The sequence below is a fragment of the Triturus cristatus genome, chromosome 5_2 (genome assembly GCF_964204655.1).
Source record: "Triturus cristatus chromosome 5_2, aTriCri1.1, whole genome shotgun sequence".
In the NCBI taxonomy this organism is placed as follows: Eukaryota; Metazoa; Chordata; class Amphibia; order Caudata; family Salamandridae; genus Triturus; species Triturus cristatus.
Window position 1 is genome coordinate 1,088,352,425 of NC_140588.1, and position 26,055 is coordinate 1,088,378,479.

At 50.3% G+C, this 26,055-nt stretch overlaps 1 protein-coding gene across 5 annotated transcripts in view; it reads right to left on the reverse strand.

Annotated features, from left to right (window-relative positions):
- The window catches only part of ZMYM3 (zinc finger MYM-type containing 3), a 682,395-nt gene that overhangs the window by 196,511 nt on the left and 459,829 nt on the right, over window positions 1–26,055 (reverse strand). For 3 of the 5 annotated variants that reach the window (XM_085608441.1, XM_085608442.1, XM_085608440.1), the window contains exons 18-19: window positions 6,628–6,774; window positions 6,102–6,205 (exon numbers count right to left, since the gene is read on the reverse strand). In XM_085608441.1, coding sequence (XP_085464567.1) covers window positions 6,102–6,205; window positions 6,628–6,774 — 251 coding nt within the window. The remainder of the gene's footprint in view (window positions 1–6,101; window positions 6,206–6,627; window positions 6,775–26,055) is intronic. The other 2 variants (XM_085608444.1, XM_085608443.1) reach the window with 1 other exon arrangement.

Here is a 26,055-nt window from a genome sequence, read left to right on the forward strand (position 1 = left end):
TTTGTTTGCTTGCCGCAAATCCAGAATGGGCCTAAACTCGTTTTTGTCCTTTTTCCGCACAAGAAAGAACCTTGAGTATAGACTCTTTCCTCTTAGAGATGGAGGAACAAGCTCTATTGCCCTTTTTCTTAAGAGGGTATCGGCCTCCGCTTGGAGTTCGTGTAGCAGGTATTGTGAGCGAACTGGTGGAATAGCTGGAGGAGGGCTGATAAAGCGTAGACTGTATCCATTGCAAACAATATTCAGCACCCACTTGTCCGGAGTAATTTTTCTCCACTCTGCCAGGTAGTTCTGAATGCTTTCCCCCACCGGAGTGGGTAACAGAAGAGGGGGAAGTAATCCCTCAGGGCTTAGATCCAGCTGGGCCCTTGTTCCCTGATGTGGACTGTTGGTTGCCTCTGCCCCTGTGACGTCTCTGAAAAGGCTGCCGCTGTAACTGCTGCTGCTGTTGTCCAGCCTGACGACCCTGCCCGTGTTGGAACCACTGGTAAGAATAGCGTCGTTGGTAAGGGCGGAAAGGTTTACGCTGTCTTTGGGCTTCTCCAAGCCAACAGCCTTAAGTGTCTCAACTTCCGCCTTCATGCGAGCCATTTCCTCGTCTGCATGGGCACCGAAGAGCGTGCAAAAGGGCAGATTAGCAATTGACTGCTGTGCCTCAGGTTTCAGGAAGGTAAGCCGCAACCAGGCGTGCCGCCTCAGAGTCACACCGTGACAGTATTCATGGGCTGCCAGGAGAGAGGTGTCTGCTGCCGCACTGACGATCTGATTTGACACCATCATGCCCTCATTAAGAATCTCCTGAAAGTCCTCACGCTTTTCCCTAGGGAGGAGTTCAAGAAATTGCTGGAGAGACTCCCATAAGGAGCGGTCATAGCGGCCAAAGAGGGCAGTCGAGCTTGCTGCCTTCATGGAAGTGGCTGCTGTACTGCAGAACTTCCTCCCCGCTGAATCCAGTCTGTGGCTTTCCTTGTCCGGTGGTACAGTAGAGCCGTAGAGTGCTGTTTATTAGCCGCCACCACTATAACCAAATCCGGAGGAGGATCCGTTCGCAGTAATGCGGGGTCAGAGTCCGGGGGCTTGTACTTCTTTTGAAGCTGTGATTGAGCCGACTTTACAGAGGCAGGCGTCGGGAACAGATTCATATAGGTTCCTCCAAACCGGGCACTAGAGGACGAGAGAGTTGCTTCCGTTGTAGCGTCTCGAAGATGACAGAGGTGGACGGGGCAGGCACAGCCAGTGCGATTCCCAGTTTAGCCGCTCCTCTCAACAGCACATTTTGAAACGTGGCGATGTCATCAACCGGTGAAACCCACGTAGGAGGAGAGTCTGACAAGGTCGGCGAGTATCTTCCACCACTAGAGGATTCAGTGTCCCTAGTGTACCTGGAGCGTGACCTCTCACGGCGGTGACGAGGTCAAGATCTGGTAGAAGATCTGTGCCAGCCACGAGGGCGATGCCCCGACCGGGAGCGATATCTCGGTCTACTGGGCACAGCCGGAATCACCGGCACAGATTGCTGAGGCGGTGGTGGAGGAGGAGAAGGTGGCGTCTCCGTCCGAGGCCGTGGAGGCGACAGATGAGGGACCACAGGCTGGGCTGTTTCCGGGGACCTGGATGGTGAATAGTTCTGGAATATTCAGAGTCCGAGGTACAAATCACTCTCCTCCTCTTGCGGACAGGTCTTGAAGAGGGTGCTCTGGAGGCAGTATCCTCTGATGGAGAACGCCGGTGCCGCCTTGACCTAGGACTGTCAGATGTGGAAATGCTAACCACAGAGTGTGACAGGCTCCTCGAAGACTACCTCCTTCTTGACGTCGACTTTCTACTCCACGTCGACTTTCCACTCCACGTCGACTTTCCACTCCACGTCGACTTTCCACTCCACGTCGACTTGCTCCTCGACGGCGAAGATCTCCTTCTCGACGGTGACCTGCGCGTTGACGGCAAGCGCCGATGTCTTCCGGACTCAGATTGACGACGATGTGTCGACGTCGTCTGTGATGTCCTCGACGTCGACCTCGGCTGAGGTCTCGACGTCCTTCCCCTCGACGCCAGACGTCGACGCCGTTTAGACCCATAGCTCTCGGTCGACGGGGAGCAGATCGTCGTCATACCTTTCGACGTCTTAGCCATCGACGTCGACCGGGACCGGTGCAGTTTCTGGGCCTTCTTGTGACTGGTGATCCCCCCCAGAGGCCGAAGCACGGGAAGTGGAAGATGAAAGGTTCCCACCATGCCCCGAGGTCCCACCTGCATCCTAATGTCTTCTGTGCTACAGGCCTTGAAGACAAATCTTCTCCCTGTCACGCAGGGTCCTCCTGGAGAATGACTTGAAGATGACACATGAGTTAGGAACATGAGAAGACGGAAGAGAGTATGCAAACCCTGTGAGAGTCTGACTTGGCCTTCTTCCTGCCACACTCCGGGCACTTGTTAAATAGAGCTGCCATTTTGACACAAGCATTGGCATAGCCAATAGGTCTCGCCTTTGGGACCTTATAAGTGTTTAGCTATGCAACAGTTGCATAACTAAATACTTATAAGGTCCCAAAAGCGAGACCTATTGGCTATGCAAAGCGGCCGTGCGGCCACGAAAGGGAAAGTGATCGCGATCAAACATCAAAGCGGCCATGAAAGTAATCGCGGTAAAGCACTGTAGCTCTAGGCTGGCCTGGTAGCACTTTTTGGAGCCCTCTCAATAAGTCTCGCCAGACCAGCGCATGCGCTGGGTCAGGCGAGACCTAAAAAAGGAAGTGGCTTAACTGGCCAAAAAGGACTGCAAATGGAAGATAAAGGCCCCAGATGTCGAATGAAACAATAAAACTATCAAAAAAGCTCAAAAAATTGAAGAAATACCAATAAAAGGTAGAGCTCAATGCTCCAGGGTCCTGCTAGCAGGAGCCGGAAAAAAGAACTGAAAGTAACTTGCCTTTGGCTGTGCATCATGGGATACCGAGGGTCTCTAGAGGGTTCCTTAAAGGCATGGTATCCCTTTTCCAAACACATAATGACAGCCTATGGGGCTTGTCTGTCCAACCCTTCCTCTCTATCATGACAAAGGAGTTTTGTGAAGGGTAGTTTCTCTTGGTGTGAAACTTAGCTAAATGTGTAAATTTAAATATTATTTGGCTATCTTTTTTTGTCACTTCTGGATGAAGTGCTGGCCAGTGTAGCCTTGTTAATGTCAGGCTGCATTATTTGTCTTTGATTTTCTCCTAAGTGTCTATGCAGGACTGCAGAAGAGGACGACTTAAGAGACTATTTCGATTGCTCTGGGGTCCATGCACATGGGCGGGACTATTCACAGATTATGACTATACACCGAAATCACCTACTACAGAAGTCCTTTTCTTCCTTACAAATGTGGACAGGACGGGGCCAAGTCTACTGCGCATCATGCAGATTTTTGGGGAGACGTCCGGACTGTACATGAATCCCAGTAAGTCCACGCTGTGGATGCTTGGAGATCGGATGGGCGTGGGTCTCATCGGTCTAATTGGCAACAGGGGGACTAAAGTACCTTGGGGTGTTTATGTCAAACGTGCCCACGGTCTCCTGGGAGCGTAACCTGGTTCCGGTGTGGGAACGAGTGCAGGATGATCTTAAGTCCTGGTCCCATATGCCCCTGTTTATATATGGCAGATCAGCTATATTTAAGATGGTGGCGCTTACCCGGCTCCTATACCAACTGCAGAATCACTCCTACCAGATTCCACCCCAATGGTTCTGACAAGTAAATGCAGCTCTCGGGCAGTTCCTTGGGTGTGGGGTGGGGGTGGGGGGGGGGGGGGGGGGGGGGCATGGCGGCAATGTGCGGGTGTCCCGGCAGACTTGTTTTTTGTGGGGGACTAGCATTCTCTGACCTATACACGTACTATCAGGCCTCACACCTGTTAATCTTAAATGAACAGTGGTATGGTAATAGGGAAGATCCGGCATACGCGGTTGAGCGACAGCTCATGGGAGATTGCTCGCTGCATACAATCCTATTTTCAGCACCATTGCGGAGCTCGCCGTTGACAAGGGTTGTGTTTCAGGTCTGGAGACAGGCGCTGCGAAGGATGGGGTGGTGGAATACACTTACTTGGGAAACTCCTCTTTGGAACAATGGGCGTCTGCCGCATTTGGCACCCCTGAAGGGCTTTAAGGGGTGGGATAACATTGGCATTTCGGTCTTCGGGGATGTTATGAAGGGACTGGCACTCAAATCCTTCCAGGACCTCCAGAAGGACATCCACATGCCGCAGTCCCAATTCTATCGTTCTCTTCAATTTCGACACGCTTTGTCCCCTAGCGTAGAGGGTTTAGAGTCCTTGACAGAATTCAGCCCGCTGGAGGCAAAACATTTTATGGGAGATCTACAGGAACGTAAGATCTATCAATCCCTAGTTACCTATTGCTCCAACACGCTACAGAAACTCCGGGAGGATTGGGAGGGTGATGTGGGTCCATTGGATTAAGAAGATTGGACAGGGGCTCTAGCTGCTCCACGGTGGGTAAGGGGGGGGGGGGGGCCATAGCAATAAGACTTCGCCTTGTCCAATTTAAATATCTGCATAAGGTCTACTTTACACGGGTATGCTTGTGGAGGGCGGGGATGATGGTTTCTCCTGTGTGCCTTCAATGCAACCGGGAGGAGGGTACACTTATACACACAATCTCTCCTTAAATCGTTTCTGGAGGGGGGGATTTCAATTGTCTATCAGAGGTGCTGGGTTGGGATCTCCCTCGCACGCCGAAGCCTGCAATGCTGCATGTCATGGAGGGGATAGGAGGTAACATTTATAAACAACATTTAATGCTTTTAGGCCTTACCCTGGCGAAAAGAGACATAGCTAGGGCATGGAAGGCGCCGAGGGCCCCTTCAGTAGCTGCGTGGAAGAATGGTCTTGACTTTTGTAAGGGTCTGGAGAAGACCATCTTCATTGCCAGGGGGTGCCCACACAAACACATAAAGAGCTGGAAACGGTGGGCGGGCTATCGTGGACTGTTGTTGGAACCGGCCGCGGAGGCAGGGGTTCAGCTCTGAGGTGACAACCACTTCAAAGCTGGGAACCGGGGAGTACCGAGTGATGGGATGTTCTGATGGGCAGATCCTTTGCTGTTTCCAAATGATCCGGCTGGGTTGTGGTGTATGGGGGGGGTGGGCGAGTTTGAGGGTGGAGGGGTGTTGGATTTCATTTGCATTAGCATTCTAATCTCCTGTGTTTTAAATTGAAATGTCAAAGTCAATTTTACTTATGTTCGGATTATGCAGTGGTCTCTGGGGTACAGAGTCCTGCAAAATATGTGTACCTTGACAAATAAAATGTGTTAAAAAAAAATAATTGGCTGTGTTACAAAAGAAACACAAATCTAATTCAATATAGTGTCTCAAAAAGCACACACAAAAATGTAAGACTTTTTCAGAAGATTTATGCTGAACATCTTTTTGAAAGTATTCTGGGATCCTGTACAAAAGCAAACTCTGTTTTTTACTGCTTCAAAGAATACATCTTTATAACAAAGCGAAGGTTATTTTCCAACCTGCAAGACTGCTTCGTATTCAGTCAACCACCAACAGAGACCATTGCACACTTATCTCACCCACATGTTCTTTGTTACACGGGCTGCCCTCCTTACAAATGAAACACTGTAGTCTCTAGATATCTCACAAAGAACCCATTTACACTCTCCGATCCGAATCATACATCACCATGTGCAGCTACTGTTTCAGTTTACCTCTTTCTAACAAAATTACCAAAGTGCCCCAGGAAATAGGAGTCTGGGGGAAATGGAATGCAGATAGAGGCAAACTCTGCACCTCCCCATCAGATCAAGAGAGTGAGTCACCAGATTTACTATATTCCTGAAGTAGGAGGAGGGGGCAATGAATGGGATGTTTAGCGACAAGAATGATCGTGTGTCGAGATCCAATGATTTTACATATGTCTGTACTGTACTATGCTATATTATAATGTGCAATAAAGAGTTTTAAAAAAATTACCTAAGTGGTCACTCCCTAAGGAATTCCGCTGATCATTCCTCTGAAAATAAATCAAACTGGAGACCCAACGGGTAACAAAGTGGTAATGGGTAACAGCAATGCAACCATCTCTCACCTTCCGGTGGGCTTTAGGTACTTCCTGCTCTGCTGGTACTTCGTCTTGAGGAACAATGCCGCAGTCAAAGAGGAAGTCCACGCTTGGGTTTATGTCTAGTGAATCTACAAAAAAAAAAAAAAAAAAAAAAAAAAAAAAGGAGAAGAAGAAATACATTTATGATATATCTACATATATATTTGTATACATACATATATTGAGCTATCTCTTCGCACACAGATCCCTAGACATGCCTTTTGCCTGAGTGGAAGGTGCCATTCAAAAGCTTTCATCGCTCTTCAATGACCAAACCCTTCCCACAAATACAGCGGAGGTGCGCCTGAGTCGTTCAGAGCAGCTACGTTTATCACCCCCATAAAGTAATACACAAACTGGGTAGTGTCACTTCAACAACGCTGCACCAACTGCCATCACTGGTGGATTAGGTGGCGGGTAGGGTTCACCTCAGTGGGCCCCTTAGGGGACATGAGGGCTACCCTTTTCCCCAGCGAAGTTTTCCCGTAGCGCATGGTATGAAGGTACTCACTCTTGGGGAAGTCAGCCTCCAGGTCCTGCCCTGGCTCCTCCAAGACATTGGCCATCTTGACAGCCATGGCAAGCACATCATCTCTTGCTGGCCCAAACAGGTCACAGTCCTCAAGAAGCCCCTCTCCACTCTGATCACTGGCCAGGTCTGTGAATACAAAGCCCTGGTCAGAAGGTGTCAGACATCTTCTCAGACGTATGAGGCCAGGCCTGATCATTGCAGTAAGTGCAGCACCTCTTGCATCTAGCGTGACTCTGAAAGGGCTTCAGCAAGGTCCAGGCCTGAACAGGAGTCTCTTGAGCCCTCTGCCCACAACAATCAGAACACTAGTTCAACACGGTCACAGATACTCTGTAGTCTCCTGTGTTGGCTTGCGGGGAGGGCATCAGGAGTTGCGGATACGAAGTGATCTCCTTCACACAGACAGTCTCCCATGGACTCCTGACCAGCCAGTAGCAGCCTGCATCCCCACACACATACGTCGAACATTATTTGTTTGCCGAGACAGGTTAACCCGCACAGAGCAACTGTAAGGGGAAAGCCTGACTGCCTTCTTGCATGACGAGTATTGGCGATTGGGTCAGCAGTGCAGAACCAGAGACTACTACATCCCTATTAAAATACGAGAACCACCTAGGACCTGTATCCAAGTACATGCATGGATGAGCAAGACAAATGGATGAACATGACCCATATTATAAAGTGTTGGGGGCCCACTGCCGAATAAAATCATAACCCATGCCAAGCCATCCTGGACACAACTTAGCCCCCACTACATCATTTACGGACCCAACCAATAGATGGCAAGTTTATCCACAGAATGCGAATCCAGAAAAGCTTCGGCTGTAAAATTAACTTGTACCCGTGCCACTAATGCACAATGTCTGCTAGAATGGAATAGCAAACTTTACAAATACTCAAAATAAAGAAATTGAGAAATTGGGTCCAGGATGACGTGCCCCTATTCCTCTTTACAGAAAATAGAGATGTAAAAAGAAAAAAAAGTCCTTATTATCCATAATTGATTACTCCATTTTAATCTCGCCAACGTGTGTCCTTTAGGTTTAAATCTTTTATTAAAGGTTTTCATCAAAGAACCAATAGCGGCAAGCCATTACACTTTCCCGGCCCAGGCAGGAGCAGCTGTAGCTGAGGTCTCCCCCCCACCACCGGTGGATGGGAAACCGAAGAAGCACTTCCAGGCCCGTACAGTCGCTATCAATTACGCCCCCCCCGAACCTATCCCCCCCCGCAACCCCCCTCCCGCCGGAACTCCCCAACCCCCCCCCCCAACCCACCATCAAGAGAGATAAAGAAAGAACGGAAAGAGGGAGACATGAAGGAGTATAGATCCTGCCCCGGGAACGAAGGGACCGAGAAGGCTTATGCAACGCTCTGCCCCGAGCCCGGTGGCCAAACAAGGCAGCTATGTGGCTTTCCCATCTTCCAGGTCATCGCTAAGTCGCAGGAGGCGTAGGTATCGGGCACACGTCAGCTCCCTGAAGTCCTGCGCTAGCAAGCACCTGAACGGCTGCCACAGTTCCGGGAAGGCGTCGCCCTTCCCCGCCAGTGTCAAAGAGATGCGTTCCATCCCCAAGATGTGCCAGAGGCGATGCAGCCATTCTAGATGCGTGGGTACGTGGGGTGTCCTCCAACAAGCCAGGAGGCACTGCGTGGCCGCCCCCACCGCCAAGGCTATCTGTTTCCCCCGGCGGGATTTTAAAGGGTAAGTAAGGGCATTGGGGACCCCCAGGATGATGTATGCAGGGAATCTGGGCAGCTCAGTGTCAAAGTATTTGTCCACCTCGTCCAGAATTTGACGCCAGTAGGGCGCTAACAAGGGGCAATCCCAAAGAATGTGTGCTAGAGTGCCCAGTTGACCGCACCCTCTCCAACAGACCCCGCTATGTGAGTTATCCATGCGGTGTAGACGCTCCGGTGTGTAGTACCAGTACGTCACCAGTTTAGTAAATGTCTCGGTGAGCCCTGCGTGTGTAGCTGTGTGGCGGGCCCTATAGCAACAGCCCTCCCATTCCTTCGCAAGCAGGTCCGTTCCCAAATCCCTCTCCCATCGTGCCCTCCCTGCGTGATATGAGTGGTAGTGTGTCGACAGGAGCATCTTGTATAGATCCGATGTCCGTTTCTTGTCAGTCTGGCGAGTGATCAGCCAGCGCTCGAACGGGGTGAGCCGGCGCTGCGCTGCAAGTTTCTCCCTCGGCCGAGTGGCCCAATGTTTAACCTGCAGGTACCCGATCCGGTCCGTGGCCGGAATGCCAACTGTGCTAGGGGGATAAACCCCTGGGCGTTGTAGAGGACCCCCAGCGCTCTGCAGCCGGAGTAGCGCCAACCCGGGAACGCGGATTCTGGAAGCCCCGGCGGGAAGTCGGAATTACCAAACAAAGGGGTGAGAGGCTAGGAAAAGGACGTCAGGTCCTGTCTCTCACCAGTCTGGTCCCAGATCCACACCGTTGCCTGGGTCACCCACGAGGCATACAGATTGGGTGGCCGTTGGTCCCGCCGAAGAAACGGGACCGCGACCAGGGCCCTCCCCGCCACCACCCGGTCTTGGAACAGCCAATGCTTCTCGGACATGGGTTTCATCCACTCCGCCAGGTACCGTAGCTGAGCGGCCTGGAAGTAGAGCAATAGATCTGGGACGCCAACTCCCCCGTGCTCCGGCGGGAGCGCGCCAATCTGGCGTTTGAGTCGCGGCTTCCTGCCCTGCCAAATGAAGTGTGCCAGGTCGGATTGGACCCGCTTGATCCACCCTTTCGGTGGATATATGGGGAGCGTGTGGAACAAGTACAGGATTTTAGGCAATACCGTCATTTTAATGGCCGCTATCCGCCCCAGCCACGAGATCGGCAGGCGGCGCCAGCGATGTAGGTCCGCTTTAACGGCGGAGGAAAAACGGTCGTAGTTCATGGTCCTAATGCTTGGGATCGTGGGCGCTAGCAGCACCCCGAGGTAAGGGACAGGGCCCGTCGCCCAGGGGACCGGATATTTCGTGCGGAGGTCCGCCACCGTGCCCGGCGCGAGAGAGAGGGAGAGCGCCACTGACTTAGCGATGTTAACTTTGAAGCCTGATATATCCCCGAACACCGACAGCTCCAGCAGGATCGCTCCCAGGGACGTCAAGGGCTCCCTGAAAGTCAGTAGGACATCGTCGGCATAAAGGCAGATCTTGTGAGTGTCCCCCCCCGAACCGAACACCGGCAATCTGGCCGTTTTGGCGTATGTGCTGCGCTAGGAGCTCCATGTACATGGCGAAGAGCAACGGGGAGAGGGGACAGCCCTGCCTAGTGCCCCGGGAGATCCGAAAGGGCGATGACGTGTGGCCGTTAACTCGGACCGATGCGTGGGGGTCGCGGTAGCAGTTGAGTATCCGTGCCCTCATTTTGTCCCGGAAGCCGAACCGGCACAGGACCGCCTCAAGATAGGGCCAGTGCACCCGGTCGAATGCCTTCTCGGCATCTACCGCCAGCAGGGCGTAGTCAGCCGGGAAGCGGGAGGCCTTCTCTATAAGATGCAGGACCCGTTTCGTGTGGTCGCTCGTTTGGCGGCCCGGGATAAAGCCCGCCTGGTCCGGGTCTATGAGGTTCGGCAAGTGGGGCGCAATACGGGCCGCCAAGATCCCCGTGTACAGCTTGAGATCAACGTTGAGGAGGGAAATAGGCCGATAGGAGCCACACTGCTTGCCGTCCTTTCCAGGCTTGGGGATCACCACGATCGCCGCGTCCAGTAGGGATGGGGGCAGCTCCCCGAGCGTGTCAAACGAGTTGAAAAGGGGCGTGAGGAGTGGAGTGACCAGTGAGCAATATTGTTTATAAAACATGGCCGAGAAGCCATCCGGGCCTGGGGACTTGCCCACCTTGAGCCTCGCGATGGCCGAAATCACCTCCTCCGGCCGGATCGGCGATTCCAGAAGCTCAGCCTGGAGTAAGGGCAGGCCTTCCACCCGCGCCTGTTCCAGATACGCGTCCATCCCGCCACCGTCGAGGGGCTGCGCGTCATAGAGCCGGGCGTAAAAATCCAGAAACGTCGCGGCAATCTCCCCATCGTCTGTATGCAGGGCCCCATGGGAGTCCTCTATCTCCTTGACGCCCTCTCGCTGTCGACGCTCCCGCAGGCAGCGGGCCAGAAGGCCACCACATTTATCACCTCCCACATAATAGCTGTGCCGGAGGCGCAGTGCTGCATACTCCGCCTTGTCGCGGTCTAGCGCTTCTAGCTGCGCTCTCTGCGCTTTTAACAGCCGCCAGACTCTCGGAGCTCCCGTTCGGCTATGCATCCGTTCCAATTCCCTGACTTTCTGCGAAAGCTCCGCACGCTTCTCCTGTCGTTCTTTGTTATCCGCCGCAGAGAGGGCTATAATGGCACCCCGGACCACCGCCTTCTGGGCAAGCCAGCACGTGGCGAGGGCTGTGGCTCCATTGTCATTGAACCGAAGGTATTCCTCAATGACCCCTTGTAGCTGTGTGACCACCGCGGGGCGAAGCAGGAGCGAATCCCGCAACCGCCACTGGCGCATCCTCCCGCCCATAGGCGGGAGCGTCAGCGTCATAACCACCGCCACATGGTCGGAGAGGGACGCCGCCAATATCTCCACCCCCGAGGCCTCCCGAATGAGCGCGCGGGTGGCCAAAAAATAATCCAGGCATGCATATGTACCGTGCGCACCCGACGTATGTGTGTATTCCCGGGCTGTGGGATTGTGTAGCCGCCAGAGGTCCACCATGTCTAGTTCCTGCAGCGCTGTGTGTCCCGACGGAGACAAGGCCCCCACCTGCCCCGTGCGATGGGCCGACCGGTCCATCATGTTGTCGAAGACCAGGTTCAGGTCACCCCCAAGTAACCACCTCCGGTCCGAGGAGGCCGACAAGTTCGTCAGTGCTGTCTGGAGGAACCGCTCCGGTCCGTAGTTGGGCGCATAAATCGTACCCGCTGTGAATGTGTAGTCTCCCATGTGGAATTGATAGACCAGCAGCCTGCCCCTAATCTCCGCCACCTTACACACTGGGAGCCCCCTAAATCTTGGTGCGAGAAGGATCGCCACCCCCGCCCGCTTCGAGGAGTCACAGGAGAAAAACTGCACGGGGAATGACCTGGACTGCATCCTATGTGTGTCTCGCATGAGTAAATGTGTTTCCTGGAGGAGGCATATCTCCGCCCCAGACTGTGCAAGAAGGGAGATGATGGAACGGCGCTTAATTGGGTTGTTCAGGCCTCGGACATTGAGCGTAAGGATCTTAAGTGTCACTGGAGGCATTCCTATCAATCAGCGAGCACCCACTTGCTATGCGCATCCCCGTGCCCTCCCAAACGCGTCCCTGGCATCCAACCAACGTGTGTCCTTTAAATCCCTGTACCGTATTTATTTAATTAATGATTTTGATTTCATTACTTGTAAAGTGCTCTGATAACAAAAGCTTCATGGCTTTGAGACGCAAACTATAAGACTCAGCAGAAAATTACAAAGGCATTTCCTCTCTCCCTCGAATGCCACAGAAATAAATCTAGAACAAACCAAGTGAGCAGTTTCTCATCTTTCATACACTAACAAGATTGATAGAGTAAAGAATCCGATACACTCACTCTGAATGGGGGAAACATGCTCCATTAGGACTCCCCTCCACCCCCCCAATTCTAGGTTGGAATCTCAGAATGATGACCAGATTGGGCACTCAAATACCATACCCTGCGGAATGAGTAAAAACCAGGGATGCACATGAAATAAAGATCTGCAAATGAAACTCAGAGTTTAAAGTAAGATGGCTCTCTTGTTGTCTCACCCATCTTCCTCGTCCTAGTCTTCACTCTAGGAGGAGGAGTCTTACCTGGGAAGACTGACAACGGATTTGGTGCCCCAGTAAAAAACATGCTTCACTCCACCCCTTATAGCTACATAAGGCCTAAGCTTCTGCCACATCCTGTTTCATCAGTCCATCTGGACACATATTTCTTCCACCCCAAGCTGCTTTTTTGGCCTTTTCTGTATTTTTCAGGGAGGTGTTTCTTACTTTCCGTTTACACTCTGTTGTGCCTCAGAGTCTCCATGACTATGTATTACTCAGTGCGGGACCGGTCTTGTGTTCGTGGAGTTGGGGGGAGGGTTCGGGATGTAAAATGTATCTCCCCAAAGAGCAGCCCTTGTGAATGCGTTACTCAGACCCTTGGGCATGTCTGACCCTTCTACGGCTGCAGCATGGGCTGCTTTGTCTTCGTCTGGACTTTTGGTTCTGCTTTAGCGACTCCTCGCTATCAATGACTTCCCCTCCATGTGGTTGACCCCGTCGTCTTTGTGGCACCCTTAAAGTCACTCAAATAACCCGAGTTCAACCCCCTGATAGCTATGGCACAAGACACACAGGCTTAACTTAAGGCAATCTGTAAAGTATTCTGGCCGTACATAAACAGTAAGTCAGTAAAATGTAATTAATAAAATGACAAAAATCCAATAAGGGGAACCGGAGATATGGATTTTTAAAGGTTCAAGTAGAAATAGCGCCAATGATACTCAACAGTCACAGTAAACTGGGACCTAGGAGCAATTCGAGGCTTACAGCGATGGAGTGCAGGTCGGGAACACCCACTTAGGTTGGTCCTTGTTAAAGATTTTACATTCTGACCTAGTCTTTTACATTCCAAGCCACCACAGGAGTACACCTAAAGAGCCCCCCAGGACCTCAGAAGAGTCACTTAAGGGACTTACAGGTTGTCAGCGGGGCTCCCACCCAGGTCCACTTGCCACTGGTGAGCTGGGTTGTTCCAGAAAAGGCCTCTTGTAGCTTGCTTGCTGTATCCCTGGAGTTTAAAAAGGAAGTCAGCCTCATGACTCTTGGAATCCACTTCCTGTTCTTTGTTGATCAGGTGCAGTCCTCTTCTGATCTTCTGTAGGTCCAGGAAGTGTTCTGATGTGGGTGCTTGGAGGTGCCACATTTATGTCTGGCACTAGCTGGTGGATGGGCATGAATCCAGGACACACCCAAACTAATGGGACAAATGTTTCCAGGACCAACCCTACCCACTTGGGGCATTTCCCAGATGGTGAAAGACTTCAGCCACACTAAACATAGGCACTAAGGGGTGTGCGGAGAGTGTACTACGGTGATAATAGTGTCCTTGCACCATCTAACACTAACACCCAGTCTCAAGCAGCCACTGTACATACAGTAAACAAAGAGTAATATCTGGTACGACAAAAGTAGTCTGTCAGCAACCAGACAGTAGACCCACAAGAATTGCCTTGGCATTCTGTTCTCTCCTTTCATTTGTACCCCAAGGGTTATATGTAAACCGACCGGTCAAGCAGGATTTAACACAGTAGTGTCAACAAGGATGCCACAGACCCCACGCTGCATATTCATCCTATTGTTTGCACCTGGGAGGCATTTCACACCTATTAAAGGCTAATTGCTGGATGGGAGAAGCTAGAGAAGCAATGCAAATTAGCCAATAGGAAGATTAGGCAGGGAAAATGTAACTTTCTAAAAGTTACCTTTTCTTGATATTGATTAAAAATCTTACTTCACCATTAAAGCAAATTTTTAATAACTATTTTTAAAAAAAGTTGTTTAACTATTTTTCTTGCTGGTCCCGTCCCGTGGTACAGTACTGGACTTTAATATTGCTTACCAGTGTTCCTCTCTGGGGCATCCAGCCTTCCTACAATGAAAGTAGCTTTTGGGGGCTAGCTACTAAAAGGACATGCTAACTTTACATTTCTGCATGTCAATCAATCAACTAAGGATTTATAAAGTGCAGCAAACCACCCGTGAGTGTCTCAAGGAGCTGGACATTTCCTACTTTAAAGTACCATGCACCCTGCCTTGTGGGATCCAAAGCCTACAAAGGGGTTACTTATTGAACTATAAAAGAGGTTTCAACCTATCAAAAGGGTTTATTTTGACAGGTCAGATTACAGTCTTTACACTGCAACCGTCAGGGTAGAACGGCAGACCTGAAGCCATGTTTGCAATGCCACCGGGTGCTACTGTCCACAAGTGGAATTTAACTTACATGGCATGGTTACACTTTTATGGGTCCATGTTCATACTACTTTCAGTGATTTAATTGCATACACATAGTGGGTCCGTCCACATTGTTTACGTTTTGTACTCTTTTGGGGAAGGGACGTACCCCTGTACTTACTCCCTAGCTCTCCCTTAGATTTTGTACATGTTTACACTTTTTACCATATACGGATATGGGGTATGTCAATTCAGCCATGTTTAAAGGAGGATCACAGGCACCTACACTACTAGTTAGATGGGGTAGAGTGAACAGAGTTCCAACACCATCAACAATATAGGACCCAACAAAAGGAAAAAACATCTGAGATGACCTTACACAAATGCTAGATTTCCATCAAGACCCATGAATAAGCCATGAATGGTTCATTGAAGTTTCTATCACTTAAAGTGTGTAGGAAACTGGCTCTATATATACTGCACCAAAGTGAGGTACAGCGTGTATAGAGTCCAAGGGTCTCCAGAGGTTTGGCAGAGGTTAAAGTTAGATAGCACCTTACTCTCTAAAGTGGTAGCTTGGTCGAGCAGTAAGGCAGCATCAGAGGACAGTGTAAAGCATTTGTTGTACACACTCAGTCAGCAAATGGTCTCACACACTCAAGAACTGAACTCTAGGCCATTTGTTGTTGTATAAAAATATATACTGTTTTATTTTTCTAGAACCAAGCAAGCCTGGCACAGGTAAGCATATACATACTTTGCAGTAATATGATACTTTGTAATAAAGTTCAAAAATGCAGTAGAAATTATACTGGTTTTGGTTTACAGATAATGTAGCAGGTATAGTACATTGGAAAGAATAAACTTTTTCAACAAATTGAAGGTAAGTTACTTTTTCTAACTCAGTGCTGGATGCCTAGATTCAGCACTGGGACATTTCCTGAAAACAGTTGAGAAAATAGGTTTTGGTTATTATTTCGATTTTTAAGGAATATTTCGACTTTTCAAAACTCCACACTTCAAAGAAAATCGTCAATGTTATTCTATGAAAGAAAGACAGGTTATCGGTTTGCAGGTAAGTAAACTACTGTGGGAGTTAAGGTTCTGGGGTTAGACTCAGGGGTCCCCCAGAGTCAGTGATGCACTGTGATTGCACCCTCAGTGGCACTAGGGCGGCCGGGTGCAGAGTGTTGAGGCCCAATGTTATCCTATGGAGGATAGGGGGCTTCCGGTTGTTGGCTGCTGGCTAGCAGGCCACACGGCTGTGGGAGCAAAGCTCCTAGGGTTTTGCTCAGGGTAAGTTGGGGACCAAAGTAGCACCAAAGATGCACCCTCCGCGGAACTATGGCGGCCGGGTGCAGGGGGGTTTTGAGGTCGGGAGCCCTGTTTCCAATGGAGAACCTCCAGAACAAAGAAACACTGCAGGCTCGGGGACGAGGATCTTCTGGGTGCGACCACCACTTCGAGGGGTAAGTTGGGATGTCGTGGGTTGGTTAGACGCCGTTGGTTTGGCCACACAAGGCCGTGGGGCGTCGGGTGCAGGGGTGCCTTGGGACGTCAGATTTTTTTTACCCGCTCTGGTCGCAGTAGGTGGAGGCCTCTGGATTGAGGCTGCAGGCGTCGTCTGGAGGCTTGAGGCAGGTCAGGGGTCACCGGATCTCAGGTCAGGATCGCCGGGGGGTCCTCCTCGTGGTGTTGGTTCACTCGAGCTCGGGCCGGGGTCGGCGGGTGCAGTGTGTGCTGGATTCGCGGTCTCTGGTTGGCACCCGAAGCTGCAGCTTAAACACGTCCGGTGTTCTCTGGAGATATAGTCCTGGATGTGAAGGCAGGCAGGTCCTCCGGGGTTTGTGAGGTCGCTGGCTGCAGGACACGCAAGGATTTCGCAAAAGCAGGTTCGAGGGGAAACAGGCCTGTAGGGTCGGGGCCAAGTCAGTGGGCGTCGTCCGCTTGTTAGCTCTGTACTGCTCTTCTGTCCTTCTGATCTTCTTTTCTTGTGGTTTCTTATCTGAGGAAGCAGGGTTCAGGGTTCCCCCTGAATACTAAATTTAGGGACATTACAGGTAGGTAAAGGGCAGGGATCAATGGGTCCCTTCCCTGGAGTGGGTACACCCCTAATTCTGCCACTCTCCTGTGGGAGGGGGGCAGGAGCATGGCCCTGGTTGGCTGGGTCCCCACATCCTCAAGATGGCGGGGACTCGAGGTTGTGCTTCATCTCACCTCCCCCACCTGAGGGGTGGAGTTGGCAGAGGTGGGCACACATCCCTTCCTCACTTGTTTTTCCTGCCGGTTCTCCCGCACAAATTGGGGGGTAGAACCAATGGGGACCAGTTGCTGAAAGCAGCAAATGGACTGGGGAGGCTCACAAAGGCGTCATCCCTTTGAAGCATCTCCTTCTTGAACCCTGTCCATCCTAGGGGAGGAGCGTTGGCACCTCTTCCCAGGATGTGCATTGTTTCAGGCCCCTGAGAGCAGCAGGCTCTCGACCCAGGGGTCCAGAAACATGTCTGGTGGTGGCAGCCTATGCAGCCACTCAGCCAGGTCACTAGAAGTTTGTCGAATTTCAGGGTCATCTCTAAGGTGCCCTCTGTTGTGCATTTTACATTAAACCCCACACTAGCATCAGTGGGGGTTTAATGGGCTGAGAAGTTTGTTACCAAACTTTCTAGTCTTCAGTGTAGCCATCATGGTGATGTGGAGTTCATAATGACAACCTCCCAGCACCATATACTCTTAATAGCAACACTGCACTTACAGGACCCATGTGAGAAAGTGCCATCTTTCCTGCATGGTATGCCCCACTTTTTGCTGAATTGCTGAAAGTACTTTGACTGAGTGTTCCCTGGACTCCTGTCAATCAGGTGCCCAGGGCCTATGTTCCTTCCCTAAAACACAAAATCCCAAATTGGCAAACCCTGGCCACGTCAGCCCCTGGTAAATGGTACCCTAGGTACCCAGGGCCTTGTGACCAGAGAAGGCCTCTAAGGGCTGCAGCACTTATTGTGCCTCCCTTAGAGGTCCTGTACCCTGACACTCACACACTGCCTTTGCAGGCTGCGTGTCTTGGTGCAGAACAAAACAGAGTCGACATGGCACACATCCCTGTGTGCCATTCCCACGGACCACTGCCCTGACATACATCAGTCACCTCTCTAGCTGGGTGCCCTATGCCAGTGGTGAGGGTACAGTTGCATGAGCCCTGTACCCCTACAGTGCCCAAGTCCATTCCTGGGCTGTGAGAAAGTGGCTCTGTATATACTGTTCCCAAATATCTCAAATAGGTACAGTGTGTAGAGAGTCCACAGTCCCCAGAGGTTTGGTAGAGGTTAAAGTTAGATATAACCTTACTCTCTAAAGTGGTAGCTTGGTCGAGCAGTGAGGCAGTATCAGAGGACAGTGTAAAGCATTTGTTGTACACACTCAGTCAGCAAATGGTCTCTCACACTCAAGAACTGAACTCTAGGCCAATGGTTTGTATAAAAAATATACTGGTTGTTTTATTTTAGAACCAGCAATAGGTATCAAAATATACTTTCTCAGAATGAGAGGCTTTAGGTAAGTACTTTTGGAATATGCAATTGACTTTTGTAGGTAATAGTTACAGGTTGTTGCAATAGGCAACACAATTTCAAACACAATAATACATTGAACTCAATGTGAATTTTAAGTTATTTGCAATAGATTACTTTCAGGATTACTTTTCTAATTCCAGGACTGGATCCTAGATTCAGTCCTGGGACAGGTTTTGGAAACAAGTGAGTAAATTCGTTTTGGTTACTGTTGTGATTTTTAGGCAATATTTTGCTATTTTAAAAGTTGACAAAAGAAATTTCATAGAAAAAAAGTCAATGATTCCTTATGGGAGAAAATTCAAGTTACAGGTAAAGTATGTTCTCGTTACTTTTGTAATCCAGGGCTGGGCTCCTAGGCTTAGTACTGGGACCTCTATCTAAAACAGGTAAGTAATTACGTTTTCACAGTTTGTATGATTTTTAAAGAATATTTGAAGTTTGCAAAAATCGACACTTAAAAGAAAATTCACAGAAAAACAGTCAATGATTCCCTATGGAAGAAATTTGGGTTACGGGTAAGTACGGTTGTGAGTACTTTTCAGGGTCACCGCTGGGCACCAAGATCCAGCACTGGGATCTCTCCTAATAGCAGGTGAGTATTTCCGCTTTCGTTACTCGGGTGATTTTAGGTGAATATTTTAAGCTTTAGAAAAACCACACTTACAAGAAATTTCAGAAGAAACCAGTCAATGTTACCCTATGGAAGAAAAGTGAGTTGTCGGCTTTTGGGTAAGTACTCGACTGGCAGAGTTAAGGTTCTGGGCACACACTCAGGGGTCTCCCAGAGTCAGGTAAGTACAGTTGGTACACCCTTAGCGGCACAGGGGCAGCCGGGTGCAGACTGAGTTAGGCCCAATGTTATCCTATGGGAGGCAGGGGGGCCTTGGTTGGTGACTGCTGACTAGCAGGCCACGCGGCTGTGGGAGCTGGGCTCCTGGTCACTTGCTCAGGGCAAATGGGGAAGTAGGTAGGAGTAGAGGTTACACTGCCAAGGCCACTCGGGCGGCTGGGTGCAGGGTGCTTTGAGCCTTCGGGTGCTCAATGGATTGCTATGGGAAAGCTCCAGGATGAACAAAGGTTGCAAGCTCGGGGCCAAAGATTCTTCAGGTGCCACCACCACTTCGAGAGGTAAGTTGGGTAGTTGGAGGATAGGTAGGTACCCAGGAGTTGGGCACAGGGGGCCGCAGGGCGCTGGGTGCATGGGTGCCTTTTCAAGTCGGGAAACCTTACCCTCTGTTGATCGCGGTTGGGGGGTACCTGGTTCTGAGGCTGCAGGCATCGTCAGGAGCCTCGAGGTGAGTCCTTGGGTGCCGGATTCGGGGTCACAGTCGCTGGGGGGACGTCCTCTGGGTCTTTGTTCACTCCGGCACAGGCCAGGCTTGGCGGGTGCAGAGTGTGCAGGGTTCGCGGTTCCGGGCTGATGCCAGGGGTTAGAACTTGCTTTGAGCAGAGCCACTGCTCATGGGAGTCCCAGATGCTCAGTCACAAGGTAGCCAGGTCCTCCGGGGTTTGTGAGGTTGCTGGTCACAAGAGGTGCTGGGATTTAGCAGGAGCAGGTTTGAGGGTCGATAGGCCGGTAAGGCTGGGGCCAAATCAGTTGGTGTCTTCCCCTTCTTAGCAGCTGCACGGCAGGGCTTCTTTCTTCTTGCTCTTCTTTGCTTTTTCGGAATCTGGAGAAGGAAGGTTCAGGGTGCCTCTAAATACTAGATTTAGGGGCGTTACAGGTTGGTCCCTGCCCTGCCACTCTCCTGTGGGAGGGGGGCGGTAGCCTAGTCCTGATTGGGCAGGGCCTCCCTGTGAGAAAGTGCCCTCTTTCTTGCATGGTATGCCCCCACTTTTTGCTAAATTGCTGAATGTACTTTGACTGAGTGTACCCTGGACTCCTGCCAATCAGGTGCCCAGGGCCTATGTTCCTTCCTTAAAACACACAAACTCCAAATTCGCAAACCCTGGCCACATGTCAGCCCCTGGTAAATGGTACCCTAGGTACCCAGGGCCTTGTGACCAGGGAAGACCCCTAAGGGCTGCAGCCCTCATTGTGCCACCTGTATCCTTACACACACACACTGCCTTTGCAGGCTGAGTGTCTGGGTGCAGGACAAAATGAAGAGTCGACATACAACACCTACACTGACAAGGCATATGTCAGTCACCCCTCTGGCTGGGTGCCTTATGCCCATGGTGTGGGCACAGGAGCAGGAGCCCTGTGCCCCTACAGTACCCAGGTCCATTGCCGGGCACTGTAAGTGCAGTGCTGCCATTTAAGAGTACATGGTGCTTTGAGCTCGTCAAACACGAGCTCCACGGCACCATAATGGCAACACTAAAGACTGGGAAGTTTGGTATCTTCTCAGCACATTAAACCCACACTGATGCCAGTGTGAGATTTAATGTACCAAGCACCCCAGAGGGCATCTTAGAGATGCCCCCTTGCAACTAACCTACAATCCACGTCTGCTCTGAGGCTGCCCAGGCTGCCACACAGCAGACACGTTGCTGGACCCCTGGGTGGGAGAGCCCCTGCTCTCCCGGGCCTGCAACAATGCACATCCTGGGTGAGGTGATAGATCTCCTCCCCCAGGATGAGCAAAGGGAAGCTTCAAAGGCCTGCCGCCTCTAGAAGTTTCCCCAGGCCACTGCAACCCCCCACTCTGGCGGAAAGCTTGGCCGGAAACCCCATACAAGGACAGGGGATGTGCCAGCCTGCCCACCCCACCCCTCAGGTGGCGGAGGCGAGGTGAAGCACATCTCCGGGCTGTCGCCATCTTGAAGATGGGAGACCCTACCCTATCAGGATTAGGCTACTGCCCCCCTACCACAGCAGAGAGGCAGGATAGGGGGTGTACCCACCCCAGGACGAGGACCCATTGGTCCCTGGCCTTCACCTACCTGTAACGCCCCTAAATCTAGTATTTAGGGGCACCCTGAACCTTCCTTCCCCAGATTCCAGATTCCGAAACTACAAGAAGAGCAAGAAGAAAAGAAGACCTGCCCTGCAGCTGCAAAGGAGAGGGAGACACCAACTGCTTTGGCCCCAGCCCTACCGGCCTGTCGACCTCGGACTTGCTCCTGCTCCAAACCCGGCATCTCTCGCGGCCAGCAACCTCAGAAACCCCGGAGGACCTGGCTACCTTTGAACTCTGATCCCCTGGGACTCCCATGAGTAGAGGCTCTACTCAGAACCTACCTTTCACCCCTGGCAGCAGCCCGGAACCGCGATCCCAGCCCACTCTGCACCCGCCAAGCCTGGCCGGTGTCTGAGTGAACTAAACCCACGAGGACGACCCCACGGCGACTGTGACCCTGAGTCCGGCACCCAAGGACCCCCCTCGACTATCCTGAAGAAGCTTGCAGCCTCAGAACAGAGTGCCACCCCAACCGCGATCAACAAGAGGGTAAGATTTCCGACATCCAAAGGCACCCCTGCACCCGGCGCCCCACGGCCCTCTGTGCCCAATCCCGGGGTACCTACCTATCCTCCAACTACCCAACTTACCCCTCGAAGTGGTGGTGGCACCTGAAGAGTCCTCGTCCCCGAGCCTGCAGTCTTTTTCCAAACCGGAGATTTCCCATAGAAATCAATTGAGCGCCCGACGGCTCAAAAGCACCCTGCACCCAGCCGCCCGAGTGGCCCTGGCAGTGAAAACTCTACTCTAACCCACTTCCCCACTTGCCCTGAGTAAGTGACCGGGAGCCCAGCTCCCATAGCCGCGTGGCTTGCCCGACAGCAGCCACCAACCCAGGCCCCCCTATCCCTCATAGGATAACATTGGGCCTAACTCTCTCTGCACCCGGCCGCCCTGAAACCGTTGAGGGTGAACTGACTGTACCTACCTGACACTGGGGGACCCCTAAATCTATGCCCAGAACTTCAACTCTACCAGTCGAGTACTTACCCTTAAACCGCTAACTTCATTTTCCTCATAGGGTAACATTGACTGGCTTTTTCTTGGAAATTCTTCTAAGTGTGGACTTTTCAAAACTCGAAATATTCACCAAAAAACAGCAGAGTACCAAAAACGAATTTACTCACCTACTCTTAGGTGAGCTCCCAGTGCTGGATCTTGGTGCCCAGCACTGACTCTGAAAAGTACCCACAACTATACTTACCTTTACCTCATTTTTCTTCCATAGGAAACCATTGACTGTTTTTCTGTGAAATTTCTTCTAAGTGTTGATTTCTGCAATTTCTAAATATTCGTCAAAAATCGTATAACATCTGAAAACGTAATTATTTACCGGTTTTGGATAAAGGTCCCAGTGCTGAGTCTAGACACCCAGTACTGGATTACAAAAGTAACGATAACCTACTGTACCTGTAACCTACATTTCCTTCCATAGGGAATCATTGATTGTTTGCTCTGAAATATTTTCTAAGTGCTAACTTTTGAAATAGCTAAATATTAGTTAAAAATCATTACAGTACCAAAGTCGACTTTCAACAGCTGATTCTGAGAACTGACCCAGGACTGGATCTAGGATCCAAGCCTGGAATTACAAAAGTAATCTAAAAAGTAATCTGTTGCATATAACTTGAATTTATCATTGAGCTCAATGCATTGTGTTTAGAAATAGAGTTGCCTACTGCAACTACTTGTAACTGTTTACTAAAAAGTCTATTGCATATACAAAAGTATTGAATATGCTACTTACCAGTATGCATCTGTTCTTGGCATGTAGGGCTGCTGACATTCATATCTGTGCATAGATCGCCGCCTAGTGTTGGGTCCGGATGATTGCACATTGTTGTCCTGGAAGAGTCTTCGAAGTATCACGAGATAGGTGGCTCCGCCCCTGGACTACAGTGCGCATGGGCATCCTCTCCAGCCGCAGATTGTTTTTCGCCATTGTGGCAGTGATGGAGTAGATACAGTAAGTGATGACCATGCTATACAGTAATTCTGAGTGCTGCAGCCGCTACAGGCGCCGGGGAGGAGGGTGGGCGATATGAATGTCAGCAGCCCTACATGCCAAGAACAGATGCATACTAGGTAGCATATTCGGTTCGAGGCATGTGGGCTGCTGAATTCATATCTGTGCATAGATTATATAGCAGTCCCTCCATTAGCGGCGGCTGTCTGAAAAAGGGTCTTGAGAACAGCCTGTCCTACAGCTGCCTGCTGTTTTGAATGTACATCTACACAGTAGTGTTTAGTAAATGTATGTGGCTGCTCTACATATTTCCTCAACGAAGTGATTGCCACTAAGAAAGCTACTTTCCAGGTGAGGAATTGAATCTCACATGAATGTAGAGGTTCAAAAGGTGGACCCATCAATCTGGTGAGGACCACATTCAGGTTCCACACCGGTGCTGGTGGGTGTGTTGGAGGAATCACTCGAGTCCCTCTAAGAAGGCTTTGATGGCAGGCACTCTGAATAAAGAGAGGTGCTGCCTGTTCTGAAGATAGGCCGCTATTGCGGTTAGATGTATACGGATGTAGCTGTACGCCAGATTGCATCGGTACAAGTGTAACAGGTAACAGATGATGTTCTGAATGGATGCATCCAGCGAATTAATGTCATTGTTTTTACAGTAAATGACAAATCTTTTCCATTTAGCCCCATAGCAAGCTCTGGTCGTGGGTCTCCTGGCCTCCTTGATGATGTTCATACATTCTGGAGGCAGGTTCAGGTAGCCAAACTAAGACTTCAGGAGCCAGATCGCTAGGTTCAGCTGTTGCGGATCTGGGTGCTGAATTTCGCCATGGTTCTGTGTTAAAAGTTTGGGTGTTAGCCGCAGTTTTTGAGGCGGCACCACGGAAAGTTCTAGTAAAGTGGTGTACCATGGCTGGCGTGCCCACATTGGAGCAACCAGGATGAGTGTCATTGAGTGTTGCCTTAGTTTGCGTGCCACTAGCGGTATTAATGGCGCTGGGGGAAAAGCGTACGCAAATCTGCCTGACCAGTTCATCCATATCGCATTGCCCTGCGACTGTGGATGTGGGAACCTGGCGGCAAAGCTTTGGCATTTTGCGTTTTCCCTTGTGGCGAATAGGTCTATCTCTGGATGACACCACTGCTGGAAGTACGGTTGGAGTACTGATGGATGTATCTCCCATTCGTGCATCTGGTGGCTGTGTCTGCTGAGCAGATCCGCCATTTGGTTGTCCTTGCCCGGGAGGTGTTCCGCCATGAGGAAGATGTTTCTCTGAATGGCCCACTTCCACATGCTCTGAGCCAGATGAGACAACTGTGGAGAGTGTGTTCCTCCCTGCTTCTGTATGTAGTACATGGCAGTCATGTTGTCCGTCCGGATCAACACGACTTTGTTGCACAAGTGTACTTTGAATGCCTTCATTGCTAGGAAGATTGCCATCAGTTCCAGTAGGTTGATGTGCATCCCCCTCTGCTGTGTTGTCCATAGTCCCTGCACTGTGTAATTGAGTACATGAGCTCCCCATCCCTGGAGAGACGCGTCCGCTGTCAGTATTATTTGTGGTACAGGCTCTTGGAACGGTCGGCCCTAGGCAAGGTTTTGTGGATTCCACCAATGCAGAGAGTTGTATGCCCGACCGCTGACCAACACTAGGTCTTTCAACTGTCCTTGAGCCTGATTCTACTGACGTGCTAAGCACTCCTGAAGCGGGCGCATATGTAATCTTGCGTGCGGGACTATGAGGATGCAGGAAGCCATCATGCCTATCAACTGCATAAACACTCGTGCCGGTAGTGAGTGTTGAGGTCTGAACTTTTTTTATTAGCAACTGCATGCTGTTGATCCTCATGGAATTTGGCTGTGCCTTGGTTGCCAGAGTGTCTATGGTCGCGCCTAGGTACTACCGTACGTGGGCGGGTTGAAGGTGGGACTTTGGATAATTCAGTGAGAATCCCAGGCTGTGAAGAAGGTGAATGGTGTGGGATATGTGGCTGGCACACTGCTGGGCTGACTATGCCTGGATAAGCCAGTCGTCCAGATAAGGATAGACATGTATGTGCTGTCTCCTTAAGTGTGCCGCCACTGTTGCCAGGCACTTGGTGAACACCCTTGGTGCCGTTGTTACTCCGAAAGGGAGGACTTTGAACTGGTAATGTTGATCTTGAATAGTGAACCTGAGATACATTCTGTGTGATGGGTGCATGGTGTGAGAAAGTGGCTCTGTATATACTGTTCCCTAATAGGTACAGGGTGTACAGAGTCCACAGTCCCCCAGAGGTTGATAGAGGTCAAAGTTAGGTATGACCTTACTCTCAAAAGTGGTAGCTTGGTCGAGCAGTAAGGCAGTACCAGAGGACAGTGTAAAGCATTTATTGTACACACTCAGTCAGCAAATGGTTTCACACACTCAATAACTGAACTCTAGGCCAATGATTTGTATATATAAAATATATGCTTGTTTTATTTTTAGAACCACAAAGGGGGTAAAAATATACTTTCTCAGAATGAGAGGTTGAATATAAATACTTTTGTTTTAAGCAATAAATTTGTGTAGTCACAGTTGGTTGCAATAAACAATCCTATTTCCTAAACATAACAATGCATTGAGCTCAATGGTAAATTCAGGTTATTTGTAATAAATTACTTTTCAGATTACTTTTGGAATTCCAGGTCTGGCTCCTAGAACCAGCCTGGGGTCAGTATTCAGAATCAAGTGATGAAAGTCGACTTAATAACTGTAATGATTTTTTAAATAATATTTAGCTATTTCAAAAGTTAGCACTTAGAAAATATTTCACAGAAAACATTCAATGGATCTCTATGGCAAGAAATTCAAATTGCAGGTAGAGTACTTTATCGTTACTTTAGTAATCCAGGACTGGGTGCCTAGACCCAGGACTGGGGTCCTTATCAAAAGCAGGTAAGTAATTTCGTTTGCAGAAATGGTACGATTTTAAAAGAATATTTCAAATTTGCAAAAGTAGACACTTAGAAGAAATTTCACAGAAAAGCA